The sequence below is a fragment of the Neodiprion lecontei genome, chromosome 1 (genome assembly GCF_021901455.1).
Source record: "Neodiprion lecontei isolate iyNeoLeco1 chromosome 1, iyNeoLeco1.1, whole genome shotgun sequence".
NCBI lineage: Eukaryota > Metazoa > Arthropoda > Insecta > Hymenoptera > Diprionidae > Neodiprion > Neodiprion lecontei.
Window position 1 is genome coordinate 33,703,778 of NC_060260.1, and position 19,731 is coordinate 33,723,508.

Genomic DNA, 19,731 nt, shown 5'->3' on the forward strand with positions numbered 1-19,731 from the left:
CTTTTATATTTGTATTTTTGGTACTCTGGGGTTAATCTTTTTTTTCATCTATCTATGCGTGTCGCTTAAAAAAATCAAAAACTTAATTCTTTACTTCAAATCGCAAGTATTCCATGAAAACTTTGAAAATTTATGGCTGTTAAAAATTACCATTAAAGCCTTCGATTTTTGGGACGGAATTTAGAGTTAAAATATGAGAGCCTGGGATATTTTCTAAGGTTTTCGACATTTACTTGGCGATATTTTACACGAGCCGCGTTAAAGTAACAAAGTTCCATAAAGACCGTATTCAGAACAATCCGAATATGGGTATGGATATAATTATTTTCGAGTACATTTCAGGATCTCCAGGTTAATTATTATTGCAACACATCTACATCGGTCTTTCTTTATTGTATGTAGGTACCCAAAGGTCGATGAAGCAAAAGGCTCGTCATCATCATCGGTATACGCCCGCGATTAATTGTGAGCCAGTGCGGTTACGGGAGCATATAAACACTCTCAGCACCACCGTAAAATAAACTCTCGACCAGAAGGGGATACTGATTACTGGTTCGTCTCGGATAGCTCTCGGCTCGAGGGGGTTAAAACCTGGCATTAAAGCTATCGGAGGCTCGCCAGCGTATGTATGAGGGTTCGCTCTATCGGGTACCTATCAGACAGGGTATCGATCCGAGGTGCCGATATTACGCGAAAATTTCTCTTACGCTCGCATTCTTTCCATACACAGGGCAGAACTTACTCTAATTTTAAAGACTTTGGACGTAGTCCGAAGTATTGAAAAATTATAGCGTAGAATTTTCTACAGAATCAAATTCATGGATGCATGCTTGGAGAAGAATAATGGGCTATTGGCATACGTGCATTTACGTTAGTAGGCATGACTTATGATTTTACGCCGATTGAAAACACAAGCAAAGCCACGTGCTCGACGACGTCGTCGACCGCGGGGCTTGCTTGGAAAATCGAAACTGAATAATGTACCTGAGGTATACGTGATGTAGGTTTATGAACCGTCCAAGACGAGATTAGAAATTCTTGAGTACTATATAAAGTACTGCTATAAACAGTACAGTGGCCCGTTTAACTGTTGAAAATGTAAATTGACGATGAAATTTCAATTATCTTCACAGATATCGCGGTATCCGACGGTTTTTCATTACTAAAACCGCACGGTTTGCCCGATTTCTATGAGTATAAACAGACCGTTTGATTCGAGGACGAGTTCTTCGTAAGCCGTCTGAAATGGATTTTCTACCACAATAATGATTTCGCCGATAATTAAGCGTCAGCTCATCGTTCGTAACCTGTCATGAAGTTTGATATGCGGTATTTTTTCGACTAACGAGCCGCCGGAAAAGAAAATCGATGGCGTGGACGGTTCGTGAATAATTTACTTACGAACAAAATGAACGGACACAGTTCGCGAAAACGGAGCAAACCGTATTACACGGCTCGTTTCGCAATTTGTCGGTAAAAGATCAGATGTCGATATTATGATTTGGCGGAAATTTTGATACGTCTTAATTAGGGTGGTTAAAAAAAATCATTCAATTTTCGTTCTTACCCCCTGATATTTTAGCGTTTGTAGAAAAAGATCCTCCCAAAAAGTGACCTCTCTAGTTCAAGTTTGACAGGTCAAACTTTTAATTTTTATTTCCCATTCATTTATCATGGAAAAATTTGTCTTTTCAAATATTTAAAAATATGTTTCAAATTCATGTATGATATACGTGCTTTGTTACAGACGTTTCGAAACTTTCAAAAATCAGATTCAAGGATCTAAGGATGAATTTTAATTATATTGAATAGTTTACAAGTATTTTAACTTCTAACGAAAAGTCAAGTTTTCCCTTTTTAAACGAATGGAAAATGAAAATTGAAATAGCGACCGGTTAGACTCGAGCTAGAGAGCTTACCTTTCGGTAGGATTTTTTTCTTACCAAACACTAACACGAGTGTGAAAAAGTTTTTTTTTTTAACCACTCTAGTGAATTAAGATATAAAAATCCTCCAATATTCAGGAGTTTCCAAGTCTTGTTGTTTACAGGAAACACGTTGAACAATTTTATCACGTTTGTCTATTCGATTGATCCTTTTATCTTGAGATATATAACACTTCCTGTCAACGAAGATAAAAAAAAAATATATATGTATATATATATATATACATGTATATGATCAAACGCGTTTTTTGCACACATATGACAAAGTATCAAAATTGAAGCAAAATCTGAGTTTCTTCATCCGATCGTTCATCGATCATTCGCAGAATGGGCCACGCATACTTCGCGCTAAGAAAAGGTGGTTAAAATCAGTGTTGACGAAAACGTATTTTTCATTGCCAAAAGCCATGAAAAATGTCGCGCCCTCGAATCTTCACACTTTACAATTATTTCTGTGAATCGATAAACACGTCATCGGTTAATTTTTTAGCAACAAAAGCCTACAACTAGGGATCGAGCGTTGAATCTACGTACCTTCGACACTCGGCTTTGCCGTGCAAGCACCGGTTATGCTTATCTGGAATCCGGTACGAGATACAGTTGAAAAAACCGCGACTGTTCCGCATCCACGTCCGGCATCGTCTACCGACACCCCTAATACACCAGCTTTTGCGGTAGGGCTCGGAATTACAGCGCGGATTCTCGGACGGCATCACGCATGAGTGCGACGCAGTTTTTGAATCCTCCACCCCCGCCGCCGTCGCCGACCCCCGGCAGCGCGTAACAGGGAGGAAAACGGGAACGAGGACGCGTTTCACGCGTCGGACGACTCCCGGTAACCTTCAACTTGAAGGGGAAACCCTTTTCCGCCCCCGCCTGACCCTTTCCACCCCATCATTCAGCACCGCGAATGCGAAGGACGGAGGGATGCAGAGGCGGGGGTAGCGGCTAGTGAATGGACCGGGATATTCCAGGGGGATCGAATCTTCCCGAACATCTCGAACCCCTCGATCCCCTCGCTCACGGCATTCCACTCTCGACGACTCTTGCGAACTTACGTCGCATAAAGTAGAATCGATTTTAAAAAATTCTCTCCCCCGATCTTAATAACAGCGCTTTGGCTATAGGTATTTAAATTCAGGGAAAGAAAATTTTCGAGATTTTACGTATCCCGTGGTGAATATATACGGGCGGCAACTTCTTTGGAGTTAAATCTACGGCAATTGTGGCAAGATTTACAAATTCGATAGTAAGAGTTACAATATGCTTAGGTCCACGATCCATCCACAATTCATTTGTATTTCACTCCAATAAAGCGCAATCCATATATTCACCACACACATGTAAAATCTACGTTGCATTTTTTTCCGTAGATTTGTACGACATCGTCGTATGATGCATTGACTTTCGGACAGATTTTTACGGTCAGAGTTACGGATCTGAATGCAATTTATACATGTTATATGCATGCACGGGTGTAGCGACGTGTCCAAAGATCCTCTTCATCAATTTCGTCACGTTTTCTAATTGAAACCTATTTGTCTCCGAATTTTCATCTTCACTTTCTGTCTTCGAAAAAAAGATTGCCCGATTTTTGTTGGTTTGTGTAAAAATGTTTCGTATTTCGGAATATGAAACCATCAGATACTACCAAAAAAGGGAGTTTCCGACATTTTCAATCTTGTTCACGCGGGCAGTCAAAAAATAAATTTTTGTCATTCTTCAGAGTGAGCTCATAATTAAATCGGTATATAATTATCCAGGAATCTCGAATTTTCCGAATACATATATTCGGAATATATACATACATATATATATATACAGCAAGGAGGTATTTTAACGGAAATCAACTGTCGGAATTTGCAATCAGGCGAGCCGATTCTACGCGAATGAAATGAAATTGGCGAGTTGGGAATCGGGTATAATTACGGCCTTGGAGGTCGCCGTACTTACCAAGTCATTTCCCTCTCTTCATCGAGGTGTTTGCGCTGTATTTCAGTCGATCGCACGTGAGTAACCTAAAGTTTCAATGTTTATATCTAAATATAGAAAATGACGACGTGTTTAACACTTAAATAACTCGGTCAAAGTACGCTGCTCCGTGACGTGCGAGGAGACTTCGCGATTTTGTATCGCCCGATAAAACATCATTTTTCCACACGTTACGGGCAAATCTACGAAAAATATTCTTATCGATCCCAGTTTCTTCCCCCGTTTATCATACAACCTAACAGCCGATGCAAGTACATGATTGCACTTTGCAGAAATGCGGCGCGTTCACAAATCCAAATCAAGCCTCCTCATTCTTACCTCCGGACTTCCTTCGCCTTAACACCGGACATTTATCGATCTATACGTATTTTAAACATTGGTCCATCTGTATGTATATATGGGGCATTCTACGTCAAATTAACAGCTCATGTACCTCACCCTCTTCGATTCTGATCATTTTTTAGTACGATATTCTTACCAACCAAAAGGGTCTCGGGAATTTTTTCAAATTTTCTTCAATAGAAAAAACAACTCCAATTCCGACATGGAACAACTAAAAACTTACGAAAAAAAATAGTAAATATTGAGATCCCATTATTGTGTGGTGCTTGAAAATCGCATTTCAAATTAAAAAAATCACATTTTACAAATGATATTTTTGGAATTGGTTTTGCGATTATTTTACAAATTTCACCGACGGCTAAAAAAATGTTAATAAAAAATTCCGAGACTTTTTTGGGTTGGTATGAACATCATACTAAAAAATGATTAAAATCGACGAGGATGAGGTACACGGGCTCCTAATTTGACGTGGAATGTCCCGTATACACCCTTTTATGAATACATATACCTACAGAGCCATTAACGACAGACGAGAAACGATCGCGTGCCGCCCCCGCCAAACAAAGGATGTCTCCTTTTTTCCATCTGCAAATTAGCTTGTTGTTACTATAGTCAGTAAAAGCGTTTGCGACCTTCGAAGCGGTGCCGCGAACACAAGGTGACAAATTTCTAAGAACCGCCAAAATCGCGTGCCGGAAGTCCGGTGTTCTAGCGGAAGCGAAAGGTTCTAATATCTCAACATTTTCCAAAATCGGTGAATGAAAGAGGCGTCTTATAAGCGACCCGGTGCGTGTTGTTGAAACTCGTTACACAGAGATATACTCGTATCGACAATCCCTGTCATTGGAACGTAATTGACCAGCTTGATCCACCAATCAATATTAAATAATCAAGACGTCGGTGCGTTATACGGATAAACTTTCCGCGATGAAAGGATTAAAACCATTTGGCAAAGTCGGAGTCGAAGCAGCAGGATTAAATTTCACCGGGACGAACTTTGTCGAATGATTATTGCGCTAGATGCTTGCTATATAACACACGTTTATCAATAGTGATTATAATTCCACGATCAATCTATACAATCAATCGAATAAAAATTTAACCTGCACATAGATATATGTATACACTGCTTGGCACCTATTCCAAGCAATTAGAAATTGACGTTTTTAATTTCCCATTTCTCTGTTTTCAGAGAAAAAAAGGAAGTTACTGTAATCACCACGAAAATGAAAAGTTGAGTTTGCACTGGACCTCAAGGTCTAGAGAATCACATCCGAACATTTTCGCACGGACGTTTGTGTGTGTGTATGTATGTACTTACGTACGTATGCATGTGACCAATTTTTTTTGTACGACGATATCTCGAGAACGAGTTACCGAATTTCAATGATTTTCGTCTCAATCGACGCGGTTTTTCCAAACTTAGAATTTATGAGATTTTGGCTTCGATCGGTTCAGTACTTTTTCAAATATTTAAATAACAAATTTACAAAAAATAAAATAAAAATGATATCTTGAGAATGGACGAATCGGTTCGAATGAAAATTGGTACTGTATGATTAATAGGATCGCTGTCCACGAATCTGGGGTAAAATTTTCAAAATTCAAAATGGCGAGTCCAATATGGTAGAAAAACCTGACAATATTCGGATTTTGGTGAAAGTTAGTAGAAGAAGGTTTTTAGCGCCACCGACAACGAATTCAAGGATAGAATTCCAAAATTTACAATGGTGGATCCATTATAGCGGTTCGAAATAAAGAAAAATCGTAATATTTTCATGTAATGTGAACCTAAATTTGTAGTTCAAAATTCGAATTAGATATTAATATTTTCTTATTACGTGAACTTGGAACTTTCAGTGTGAAAACGGGAAGTTCGAGGGCTGACTCACGGTCAGGCTAAAGCCGCTTGGATTTTTTTTTTCACGACCTGCGAGAGAATTTCGTCGCCTAACTGTGTTGGCAGAAAGGGAAGAAAAAAATCTGCCGATGACTTAGCCTAAGGGCCCAGGTATGCGGACGGAGTCCCTTTCAAGTTATGCGTTAGCAGGTAAGCGCTATTCGCTTTGCTGCCGCGTTTTACTATGTAACGCGAGTGACGCGCATAGTTGATAGATCTTGAGTAGAGAGTAACGACCTCCGCGTACAATACAGCACCTTTCAATAGCATTAACAAATCACACAGCTTATAATTTCCGATAAAGTATAAGCGTATAATCATAACCGAGAAAGAAATTATTAAGCGGGTGACGAACGGTCGAGTTGAACTGTACCTTTTTGTTTTTTATCTTCTCGACTTTCATTCATTCCTGTAGATATTCATTCAATTTCGTGTAGCAGCAATGTTTTATGGACCCGTCTGTCATAAATGCCGGTTTTATAGCAATTGACGTTTTATATACGCAGCGTGAAGTCTGCAACGTACATTCTCGGTGTATTGTAAGCTTGTGATAAAATCAAACAATCTCTACTTGAACGGAATCTTAACCCCTGACAGGCAAACATCCAAACCGTCGATCTCTCGTGGCAGTGAATGTAAAAAATAGCCAGTAGAAATTAATTTCAAATATCTCAGCTTACGATAAAGCTGGTGAGATTTTTTTTAAATTAAAGTTCAAACACTTCCGCAAAAAAAAGTTATATAATGAAAGTAATTAAGTTGAATAAAATCACAACCAACATTCAAGGGATTCGATCCTTACAGTCTGCTCCAAGAGTACAAGATTTTTTTTTCGGGGGGGATTTTACCCTCATTGCCTGTACGGGATTAATAATATAATAATACTGGCTGTGAAAACTATGTCAGACATATTAGTTGATGCTTGGATGGAAAAGGATATGTGGAGAAAGTATATTTTCTTTATATGCTCACGATCGTGTAACCTACTCGATACAAATATACTCCGTTAAATAATAGATTCGAAGATTATAAATAGCGTTTTCTCTCTCTCTCTCTCTCTCTCTCTTTCTCTTATATCTTATCCTGCATTTAAAATACCACGACTATGAATAGACAGATTCGTAAACTAAAATACATATTCAATTTTCCAGTAACAGATGAGAGTGTACGGAAAAATGTAAAACGATCTAATGGTTGTTATTTGCGAAGAGTAAAGCGTGAACCTGCACAGTCCGCTGTTTTGGTATTGATTGTACACATGCCGCGTGTCCCGAGCGAACTAGATGTAAAGACGTCAGTTTAAACCTCGGTTGGTAGTATTTTTCGTCGAGTGTCACGAATAACGTAGTTATTTAAGTGAATCATCGTCAGGACAAATTGTTCGAAGCATCAACGCGGATGGTATTTGTTATGAAAAGTGTGATGACTCACCGTATTTTCGGCTTATATTTGGGCAGAATATCAGCGGACGATGGAGGATTTCTCTAAAGAGTAACGAGGAACGAACGTCCGATGCACCTCGAAACACTGTCCTGTCGGTATGGTTGGTATTACACACACAAACGGAGCCGGCACTGAAGCATGGCGGCCATCTTTGCTGGATAATTCCATGTAGGTGATGTAGGTACACTCAAAGAGAGCAGCGCGCGTTCCCTGTTCGTAAACTGTCGTAGACCCCGAAGAAGAAAACAGATGCAGCGTGTAACGTGCGCCCTACGTCATCCTGATAAAATTTGGTCAATAAATTATCGTCGACTACAATTATGTACACCCTTTTTTCTTTTCGTCTTTTCACACATTCGAGAGTAAAAAAACCGTTGCAAGATTCGAATACCGTATCAGTTTTATCATTTTGTATCCTAGTGTGGGGATTAGGTTCTTGGATCGTAGAAGAGAGCCAATAGCTTGACTAGTCAAACCTCTATGAGAGAGATGGAAATAAATCTACGAGAATCACGTGCATGTACTCTGCTCTTTGATTTTAAGTTTACATCCGCGACGCTGTCAGAGTCGTTTGATTGTCTGAGAAAAAATTTCCAACGATTCGAATGATTTGCATCCCGTTATTGGTCGGTTTCTTTTGTTTTTGAAAGCTAGTACGGACGAGCCCGTCTAAAACTTAAAATCATAATCCTGCAGCTGTAACGAAGAAGCTAATCGACGACCACTTACTACGGTCATTCATATTGCGATATAGTATAGTTATCTTTATGATACATTTTACGAATGTTTAAATGTACACGTGTAATGTTTGTTTTTTCTTACAACCTTGACCGCAATAAAAATAGCTATTAAAAAATATGTTGCGTTATTACATTTCTAGGGAATTTTCGTACAGGGTGTAGCTGAACCATTTTGGTGATTAGGCTATAAAAATCGTCTGAGATATTGGGTTATATAAATATTTATAGATTTTGAATTCGAATTGGCTCTGACGATGAGTGTTATTAGCCTGTTGACCGTATTCCCTATTTCTACTGTATTTGTATTTGAACGATTAATTTGATAACAGAAAACATTGCTAACCTCCGAAAAGACTGGCTGTAAAGTTTCTCGCGTTTTGTTTTCGAAACATTATGAAATCACCGTAAAATAACTTACCAATAATTTTCGCCTTCGGAGCTTACTGTTATCAGCGTTTCAACTTTATAGAGATCGAGAGATTCAATGGGACATTTAACATTCAATACCGGCACGAAAATTTAGTAGTATTCAAATCAAGGAACAAATGTGAAATACCATCGCAATCTGAATTGTTTTTTGTTTCCAGTATAAGTTTTGCTATCAAGGCTACCCAGGTGGGAGAAAACATATACAGTTACTATTTATGCATGTATAAAATGTGAACATAAAAAAATAATCTGAACATTATTGCTACACGGTGATTTAGTATCATTTGATTTAATTTCCCGAAAGAGTAATGTTGTGTCTTGCGTAGTCGTGAAATCGTCTAATTCGAATATAAGTCTATGATTTCAACGCGGGTAAAAACGAGGTAATACCGTTTTGTAGGGACTTTAATACCTACTGAGACTGGTGCTGCCATCTTTACTTAGGGAAAAACACTTTCATGTTATCTGCAACTTTTTGCGAAAGTGTTCAAATGGTCAACAAATCAACAATTGGTTAAATTGCATGATACGGGGACGCTTATTTTTCAAAAATAATCTGAAACCAATAAAATCTTATAATGTCATAATCCAATAATGCCATAAACAATACTCAACACTTTAATTAGATAAAGAATATGGATAATTAGGTATGTGTAGATATAATCATAGTATAAATTTATTTCGGGCCATACTTTAACACTACCGTTGACTGAAGATACATTACTGATACATATATCTTTAGTCAACGATATTGCGATCAACTTTAAAGTACCTTCGATAATAAAACGTGAAAAAAAAAAAATATATATATATCACTTTTTTAATAATTTACGAAATGTCTTCACGCCTTCTGAAAACGATAAACAATAGGTACAGCAAGCGCTAATGGAAACCGTGATTATTGATTCTAGTTCAAAATACATGTGTACTTAGTTCAAGAGAAAAACAAAAATCAGTCATCTCACAGCATTCCAATTGTAAGATGAAACATTATAAACTATTCCTATGGTACACATGATACAAAATAGTAGAAAAATTGCGTTGAAAAAATTATCGAAGTCGCGAAAAAAGTTAGGTTTAACAATCACTTTGATTATGTGTAACAAGAGTAAGCTCAAGAATGATAACCATAACCAGTTGACTATTGCTAATATGTTAGAAATGGTATTTCAACGGGGGCTTTAGTTTTTGTTCTAATCAACATTCCCATCTATGGTGACAAAAGTTAGATATTTATAAGCTATATATGTAATAATATTATAGCTATTATAAGATATTAATCAAATCTCCGTTTATTTCCTGTTTCGGATAACGGAACTGCAATTTTTATACGAAAAACATGGGATTTTCTATTATTCCTTCATGAAGAGTCAATTTTTTGCGCTGTTCTTCGATCAAATTATGAATGTTGATAGGAACCCTGAAAAAATTACCATTATATTAATAAAACGGTGAATTGAAAGTAGTAAACAAAGAAATATGTAATTAATTTTAAATAACGATATTCAGTTTTGATATCATGGTATTAAAAATATAAAAAATTCGAGAATATTGAAAGATTTTTGCGATAGTTTGTCAGGAACTTACTCTTCGGTGTGAACCCTTGCTCGATATGCAGCCAAGTGAGCGTAATACGTGGGTGCCGGATAACTGACGGACCGTGTACATCTCGAAAACATGTGACACAGATAATACGTTAACTGCTCAATCTCGTCTTCAGACATCTTGCTGTCATCCCAGAGGCATCTATACTTTGTAGGTCTAGCCATACCCTGAAACGAAATAGCTATTATTTCTCGAGTCATTACGAATCAGTCAGGATCTATCGTTTTTCGCGTGAATATATCGCGATACATGGATCTAATTCTGCTGGCAGTCGATTTTATTTCTACTTAATCTACCGAGGCGTCAACAAGTTGAAAAGTCGACAATGAAGATTATTTCGATGAGCCCCGTGTTGAAATATAAGAAACATCAAACCTGAATGCTGGCATGCGACACAAGGTAAAAGTCGATGTGTGAAGGATGCGTTATCATAGTATCTACAACTGTCCCAGCTTGCACGTTGAAATTTTTACGGGCATCATCAGAATTTCGTTCATCTGTGGGAAACAAGCGAACGTGATGCCTCTTTTGTACGACCAAAAACGTGATTGGTGGTTTGTAGTTTGCATTCAATTGCCCGCAAGCTCTTTGAATAGCCGGTAGCTCTCGGCTCAAGACTTGAGCAAACTGACCTTCACTTACTCCATCTCTGCAAAGGTGCATATGGATATAAACAGAGTGTGATTGAGTCGATACATTTAATGAACAAATGCTGATTGAAATACTTGTGGATATCTTTTACCTGTAGAAAATGATTTGCTGAGGCTGGTAACCAGTTGACTTGTAAAAGAACAATAATTGTTCCTTTACCATTCTTTGCAGGTCTAGAATAATCTCTTCCCGAGGTGGTTGCAGCTGACACTTGATATTATACTTGAATTGTGCTCTTGCATCATGACTAGCTGCTACCTGCAATTACGTTACATATGAAATCATAAGAACATACCTCAAAATTACTTCAATTACTCATGTCTATGAGCTGTAGTTTTAAGAACAGATATTTCAAATATCAGTAAGAATATACCGCAGCTATTGACGGTACATCAACGGCGTCTGGTGGAGGATGCGTTACATCGGCGCCGATAATTATGCAAGGTTTCATGAGGCATTTAGGTCTGTAAAAACAAATCGATATCGAACAATAGACTCAAAATATTTTGCACATAATTATGAAAATATAATGTGAAAGTTGATGCAACATACTTGAGATTATTATCCATTATCATGTGATTCACACCATTTAATTTTGAATTTATTTTTAAGAGAATGTTGGATGTTGTTGCTTCACTCAGTCGACCAACAGTTCGGGCTTTAATGCACTGTGTTAATACCCCTATATGGATTTCTGCCGCTTGCTTCACTTTACCTGTAATAAAATATATTTAAAGTACCAGGCTGCAAGTGAAAATAAACTTACATGATATATCTTTAATACAGTCAAATATTAGATTCGTAACGAAGCTTCAACATAATATTTTGGTTCAAGAGCAAACAGAGATGTTGTAGCAGAAACTTACTGTATGCAGATCCACGATCAGGTATAACCACAATGATTAATTTTAAATTTTTGTTTTGTTGGAAGAAGTTGTTGATCCCACGAACATCGCGCGTTGGTGGATCCAATGTGACAAAGGGTGTAAGTGCTTCACCAAGATTCATACCACATTTTATTGCTATAACCGATTCAGTGCAGTTAGTTACTCATTAAAAGACATATCTATGTAATATTAACAATAGAAACAAAAAGCATAATTTTATGACATACTAGAATCTTATTAAAAAGAAATTACTGTAATTGAAAAATGCGTACCATTTGATATCAGATCGTCTGCAAGTCTGTACAAATCATTTTCTCTCGTATATCTGCCGTTCAGATTAAGAATTGTCCAAGTTTTAGGTTGTAAGTCAGCAGCGTTACTAAATCTCGATGCTCTCCATGTCCCCCGACTGACTCGAACTTGCCGGTCATACATCAATACCGGTGGATCAAGCACTCTAGCAGGCACCTTTTCAAATCCGCCTCCGACAGATAGCCCAAACTCTTTCACGCAAGGATCGTTGTTGAAATTGATCGATGCAAACTGCAGAATAAACAAATGCACTTATTCAACCATTCATTTGTATTTCACTTCTATTTTTGACTGAATCAGTTTCTATATGAATCAAGGAATAACACTATGTCGAATTTGATATTCCTGACATGTTGTTACATGTCATTAATTCAACTATGAAAACAGTCCGTTGATAGCAGCCTACTGATTTGAGTAACTCTTCATTTTGAAAATACAGTTTCCACGTGTTCATTGATTTGTAATATTAAAATAATAATCTCAATAACTCACCGCATTCATAATTTTCTGCTTCCGGATGTCAGTACTTGTAGCAGCAGCTTTAATCATGTTAGAGGTTTGTATTTCGTCCATTTTTTTTATCGTAACTTGACCAGGAACGATTGTGCATAGCTGTAAAATTGAGATGGTACGTTTGAACAATCCGAAGATTTTAATCACATGATTCACAACTGGCATAATTTTGTGGGATAACTACTTCGGATATTTGTATTTATCTGTTGTAATTTCACTTCAATTACAAAGGTATATCTTATGTAGTAAAAGAGATGTCATATCATTCTATATACCTCAGCTGGTACATAAATCTGTCGATTGCGGCCACCAACCCAAACACAGGGGAGTTCTGGGTTTTTAATAGTATAGTTCTTTTCCTTCCGAAAATAGTCGTAAACAGATGTTTTACTTCCATTGTCCAACGTGAAAATGCTTTTCACTGCACTTTGCATAAGATCATTTATTCGCTGGGTTCGCTTTGATGTGGGATGTCCAGGAATTTCGTAAATAACTTTTAATCCTGTATACAAAATCACAGATTGCACTAGTGTTATATCGTATTTTATTCACAGTATGTAATTGATTACGATGTAATGAAATTTTTCACAAACCCTTGAGTTGTTTCGCAATGTTTATTTTATTGTATTCCACGTCCTTTGGGGAGAATCGAGATCCACATATTTCTCGCATATATTCGACTATATTTATAGCTTTCGGAAATCCTTTGTGGGCCACTGCATGGTCAAAATATTCAAACTTTTAGTAACTACGTAGGTAATATATGCGGACTTTAGCCATATAATAACAATGTTTTAATGGTTTTCCCGTTTTCTTACCGTCAACGTTTAAGTATGGTTTCCAACCGATAATAGCTGATTGAAACATGCCTACCCATAACTCCATACCGTTTCCCAAATCTACGATATGACCTTTTGGAGGTTGAAAGAATGATCGACCAACCTGTAGTTGAGAAAGTTTACAGTTACAAATCAAAGTTTGATTGAATCAAAGTCAATCACAATTACAAATATATTTACGTCTATAATTCATAAGTGATGGAATATTCTTCATTGTAAAATGGCAATGTAAATGTTTCATTAGATCACATTCAATTACCTGTACACATTTGGAAGCAGCCCCGTGGCGTAATACAACATCGATTGCTTGTACTGCAGTTTGCTCAATTTGAGGCATGCCGGGAGCAACACGCGGCAACCACGAAAGATCGATATCAGCAACTCTGGAGATGACCACCTTGTATGTTTTGTTTTGTTCGCGCTCTGGATTGTACACCTCTATCTCCGCTTTCATCTTTTTATAGGAATCATAAACCAGTTATAGTTGCAAAGTATTTAATCCAACAGACAAATAAATATGTACTTTTTCACATTCTCACTTGTTGAAAATCTAATTAAAAGACAATAATCAATATGAAATTATAGGTACTTACACCGTCGCCAAACGGAAGTACTCCGCTGCTGTATAAATTTCTCCTGCCATCAAAAGCAGGGTGTCGATTGGGGAAATATTTTTCATGAATGGCGTCGTACGTTCTTCGTAGCATGAATTTCGGTTTATCAGGATCAAAGGAAATATCATAGTGCACGGCATGCGGATTGAAGTTTGAGTTAAATTTCAGTGACACTACATTTGCTTCTACTACAATCGGTCTTCCCATTGTTCCCGCTTTAGCTGGATTTTTACGACAGGGAATCAAGCTCATTTTAGCTATGCCTTCTTGTAGTGATTCCACAGATTTTGCAGAATCCGTCTGTTGACGAGAACATTCATTTTATATACAGTAATTCAAACTATTAGCATTAGTTGGAATTACTTTAGCGAACATAAGGAACTTAGCAAACTGTTGTTATTCGGTTCGTTTTTCTACCTGCTGTGGTTGTTGCTGAGGAGTTTGACGAGGTCCCTGTTGTTGTGATGGGCCTCGTTGGGGTGATGGCTGTGGTGGTCCTTGCCTTGGACCTGGTTGTTGCGGGACCTGCTGTGGTCCAGGCTGACGGGGTCCCGGTTGCTGTGGTGGTCCTTGCCATGGACTTTGTTGTTGCGGGACCTGCTGTGGTCCAGGCTGACGGGGTCCCGGTTGCTGTGGTGGTCCTTGCCATGGACTTTGTTGTTGCGGGACCTGCTGTGGTCCAGGCTGACGGGGTCCCGGTTGCTGTGGTGGTCCTTGCCATGGACTTTGTTGTTGCGGGACCTGCTGTGGTCCAGGCTGACGGGGTCCCGGTTGCTGTGGTGGTCCTTGCCATGGACTTTGTTGTTGCGGGACCTGCTGTGGTCCAGGCTGACGGGGTCCCGGTTGCTGTGGTGGTCCTTGCCATGGACTTTGTTGTCGCGGGACCTGCTGTGGTCCAGGTTGACGGGGTCCCTGTTGCTGTGGTGGTCCTTGCCATGGACTTTGTTGTCGTGGGACCTGCTGTGGTCCAGGTTGACGGGGTCCCTGTTGCTGTGGTAGGCCATGTTGGGGCGATGGCTGCTGTTGTGGCACTTGCTGGTTTCGCAATATTGTGCCATTTTTATCGATGTTACACTGATGTAACTTTTACAGATGCATAAGATTGTTCATTCATACCTGTGGTTGGCTGCTAGGTGCCTGAGGTCGAGGTCCCCGTGCAGGCGGTGTTTGAGGTCGAGGTCCCTGTGCAAGTGGTCCCTGAAAAGGCGGACCACCTGTCGATCCAGCTCCACGTCCTGGGCCTGGAGCCTGTGGTTCAGAAGTGGTCCCTCTACCTCTGCCTCTGCCTCGTCCTTTAGGATGAGGGTCCTCACCTCTATCTACTCCTCTTGGAGGTGGTGTCGAAGAAGTTGAAGGTGGGCCACTTGGAGGATTTTCTGGCGCTGCTTTTGGAGGAGGTCCTGGCTCTGATACAGTGGCTGCAGGCTGAGATTTAGAGGCCTGGCCTGTGTCTTGCTGTTTTCCCTTCTTTCCTGTTGAAAATAAAAGATCATTCATCATCGTTGGTCACAACCTTTCACTTCGTTGTTTCAAGGCTTGAACAATTTGAAGATTATCATTTCTATTTGATGAATATACTACATGGTCATCAAATAAATTGCTTCTTTATTATCTTGGAATAGCGATTGTCGGTTGATTAAGTAAGGATTCAAGAAATTTGTAATTCATCTGTGATAAAACAAACGCATATTTAAGTTGGAATGATTTTATTTCTATTGTATGCTTTGCTGGACAGGTGGATAACAATCCGTAACCAGTGCTAAATAACATTAAATTGAGACTGAGCTGCGATCACTAGTTTGAAATTTTATTAAAGTGATGGTTGTCCAGGTTCGTTGAACAAAACACAGGTTATTAAAGCATATATGTCATAATTTTGATTTCTTATTCAAGTGACAGATATCAAACGTTGAAGACATAATTTTGTCGAATCTAACAGGTTAGCTGAAATATCTTCTTAATCAAGCGATAACAATTATGTGAAGATAAAGGTTACGTTAAAAAAAATGTCCTCGAGACATTTTGCTTTGGATTTTAGGTCGATCGAAATGAACTTTGCTGCTCTGGCATTTCACATATTCCGCATATACCGCAATGAGTGACATCATTTTCAACATTAACTATTGCAGGACCACTTGCAGTGACTAGCAGTCCAAACTAGTACGTTATATTTGCATGTTGAAAGATGATAACGCATCAACTGACACGCCGAAATATTATTTTATGATACAATGTTTATATGAATTAGATTTTGACACGCAAAGAAAGTTGGTTTTAGAAAGTATATGGTCACGGAACAGAGATTCAAAACTATTTTTTGTTGACATTGTCTATATCGTAGGGACGAGTCATATCGATGAGATTAACTGGAAAAACTGAAATAAAAAAATTTGTCCGACACGTTTGTGATACATTTGAAATCGAACATGGTGATAAATTAGAATTAATCAGAGATGGCACTGGATTAAGAGAATTTAAACCCGGAAGGTATGACAGATAACCAATGTGCCAAAAAATTTTACTTGTCGGAATTGGCACGACAGAGGTTTATGAAAAATCTTGTTTCTTCCAAGCATTGTAGGATTGTACAAACATACAGTCGTTACAGGTTGGCATATTGTAGATGGTATGTTGGATCAAGAATGAGTAATTCTCACTTTGTCAGCAACATAATATTGATTTTTCGAACGTAGAACACGCGTTTTAACGCACATGATAATCGGTACAAACAAGAAATTGGAGCATAGTGTACAATTAAATTGGAATAAATCTGCCATTTACAAGGCCGTGCCTTCAGTGAAATAAAATAAATTACATGTGTCACTTACCTCTCTTTTTCGTCATCTCGAGCTGTGTGTAATTATATCAAAGGACCCAAATTTCCGGGACGAATATCAACGGATGTTTGAGAAGATTGGAAAACTATTATTATAATATTAGTTTAGTTCTGGAATCCTGTCCGAACCGCGTACACAATTTTCACGAAACTTTGGCACTCACTGATTTCGTTGCCAATGATTTTGATCACACACGTCGGGATTTCACCAACCGTAATAAACTGACAGGGTCGACAATACGACTAATCTCATGACGCTACTCGGATGGCAGTGAGCTGTCGCCCGATTTCGGAACGCCGCTGCAGTACTGCAGATACATTTCGGAACGCACCCTGAGAATGTAGGATGCGTTCCGAAATTAGCTCCCAGTGCTGCCAACCATGTTTTATACCTTTCGCACTCCTACGATGCACCGCCGAGATTATGGGTAGTTCTAATTGGTTAAATTAACGAAGTAGTACTACGTAAATTAGTATCTCACCGACCGAGCAAACTCACCCTTTTTCTTCGTATATTAAATAAACAGACAAATAGAAAGGGTTAAAATTTCGACGGTGCATCGCTCTTTCGTAGTGGAATTTAGAAAAGTTACTCGTAATCCAAAAATCGTCCAAGAAATGTGTAGTTTTTTCGACACGTGTTACTATTCCCACATTTCTCACATTTCTGGGGCCAAAATGTGCCTAGTTAAAATACTTTCTATCATTCCGGAAAGAATGAAGAGTAAAACGAGTCATCGTAAGACTGTTTTCATGCAATATTGAGTTCGCTAGACGAGAACTAGGATATACAATAATTTCGATCAAAGATGCTCTCACGATTAGCTGGCCACACGGTCGAGCGTTCCAGATTCGCTTTTAGCGACATTTGTTTTAGGATTATCGGGCCACTTTTTAATATCCTCAGTCGGCACCGAATATGTCTCGAGCTCCTTTTCTGAACGATACACGGAAGTTGGTAACTGGCTCGTACTTACCATCAGGAAAACAGTACACAATGCTGAACTTAAGAACGGCAACGCTCGAAGGATGGGGGTTTCCACAAGATAATGTAGAACTCATCGTCAGTTACCGTACAAAATAAATACGCGCGGGATCTTACTGGAGGCAACTTCACAATGTTTTTCTCGTAAAGGCCTGAAGATTAGTACGGACAGTCGGCTATCAACTAATGGCAAGATGGTCATTATTCTTAAAATTAAAAGCCGAGACCATCCGAGAACTTAAATATCCCAGTAAAAAATCAAACACATTAAATTCTCTGCCGTTTAAAGATTCATTCGGCATTGTTGAAATTCTCATGATTAGGAACACTGTCATTCACATTTTACTGACAGCCTTTCTATGATGTTGTAGGCAACCAGGCATACTGCAACGCTTCCGTGGCAGCATCGAAACACGAAACCGGTGTGCGGTCAGCATTATATCTGCTGGCGTTTCTCACAATTTTTTGCGATAACCGTAATCTGCGCATAGAAGAAATAAGATTAGTTGTTGAAAATAATAATACGTCATGAGTGCCGCCTCTATCGCGAATTAGTTGCGATCCTGTTACAGTGCAGATTCTGTCAATTAATTATACTTCCTGAATTAAGGGTCTGCGTCAGCTAATATGTAATTATACGAGCGATTGATACTTTCGTAACTAGTTAAAAAAGTTTCACGATGGCTGATCAGAAGCACCCGTGGTTAATTGATAAAGCCGCCGAAACCTTTCGATCGCAGTCGAACTTTGATTTGAATGATCTGAAAATTGCGTTGTTCCTATACTTGGGTTATTCGTCATTCACTTGTGAAGTCAGTATACAACTGTGAATAATAATCTACCACACAACTGACATACGATGTAATGGTAAAGAAACTGCTACCTATATCCGTAAATACCGGCGCCTAGTGTTGCAGTGACTTTAAGTTTATACGAATGATTAACTTCTGGACAATTATTTGAAAATGTTTTCTGTTATCTTTCTAGCTTTGTGTGCTTTGCACTTAAATCCATTATACGTCAGTAGATACTTTTTTTTTATCACGAGCTCTTGTTGCGCTGGTAGGAGTATTTAATTCCATGATAATTTCACCCTTTACCTCGTAATCAAATACCTGAATCAAATGTTTTCGACTCGAGTAATCTAGACTCCTTGAAATACTTCGTCGCTTTTCGTTTAAAATACCTCAACTTGAATTAAAATGAGAAAGCAGCAGTCTCTTTGTCCATAATTCACTTAGGAAGGTGTACCTTTGGATTTGATGCTTCTATCTGGAACTCGATCGCAACACTGGAGTGCACTTGATGACGATCAATACTGGACAAAGACGATCTTCGTTCTTATTGCGATCGCGTTATTTCATTTGAGAAGAATTACTCTCGCGAAAATTGGGACAGATTCTAAAAATTCATGATACAAGAGAAACGATTAGGTACAAATTAATAGAAAACTAAATCTCCAAGTGTCAAAGCATTTCACTTTATTGGACGGTAATTATACACATATTTCACTCACGCGTGGTGAGTCATCGAGGATAATTATCGACTTGTACGCATTGTCTTATACGGATATTAGAAAGGTTTGGCATTTCGTTTGTTTGAATACCATGTTGAGACATGCAAATACCCACATTCTGTATACGTAATAAATATTGAATGAATTGAAAAAGTTTTGGAAAATTTTGCAGAAGGTTCTA

General features: G+C 38.4%; 2 protein-coding genes across 3 annotated transcripts in view; one reads left to right on the plus strand and one right to left on the minus strand.

The window, feature by feature from the left end:
- Window positions 1-8,492, plus strand: part of LOC124295281 — a 37,394-nt gene extending 28,902 nt beyond the window's left edge. Inside the window, exons 2-3 of one of the 2 annotated variants that reach the window (XR_006905187.1) lie at window positions 6,141-6,330; window positions 7,638-8,492. Coding sequence is in view for 1 of the 2 variants with exons in the window: in XM_046744728.1 (XP_046600684.1) it covers window positions 7,638-7,799 (162 nt within the window). In the remaining variant the exon portion in view is untranslated. The remainder of the gene's footprint in view (window positions 1-6,140; window positions 6,331-7,637) is intronic. The other variant, XM_046744728.1, reaches the window with a different exon arrangement.
- Window positions 8,493-9,394: 902 nt separating this feature from the next.
- Window positions 9,395-17,317, minus strand: LOC107220518 (protein argonaute-2). Its single transcript, XM_015659152.2, has 17 exons — window positions 17,042-17,317; window positions 15,330-15,685; window positions 14,631-15,248; window positions 14,193-14,513; window positions 13,859-14,053; window positions 13,579-13,702; window positions 13,354-13,476; window positions 13,036-13,262; window positions 12,740-12,859; window positions 12,208-12,478; window positions 11,915-12,070; window positions 11,601-11,763; window positions 11,422-11,512; window positions 11,140-11,306; window positions 10,773-11,046; window positions 10,380-10,564; window positions 9,395-10,212 (listed from the first exon to the last, which is right to left on the minus strand). Exons 1-17 carry the CDS (start codon window positions 17,055-17,057, stop codon window positions 10,119-10,121), a joined length of 3,501 nt encoding a protein of 1,166 aa, XP_015514638.2. The 5' UTR covers window positions 17,058-17,317; the 3' UTR covers window positions 9,395-10,118.
- Between the last annotated feature and the right edge of the window lie 2,414 nt (window positions 17,318-19,731).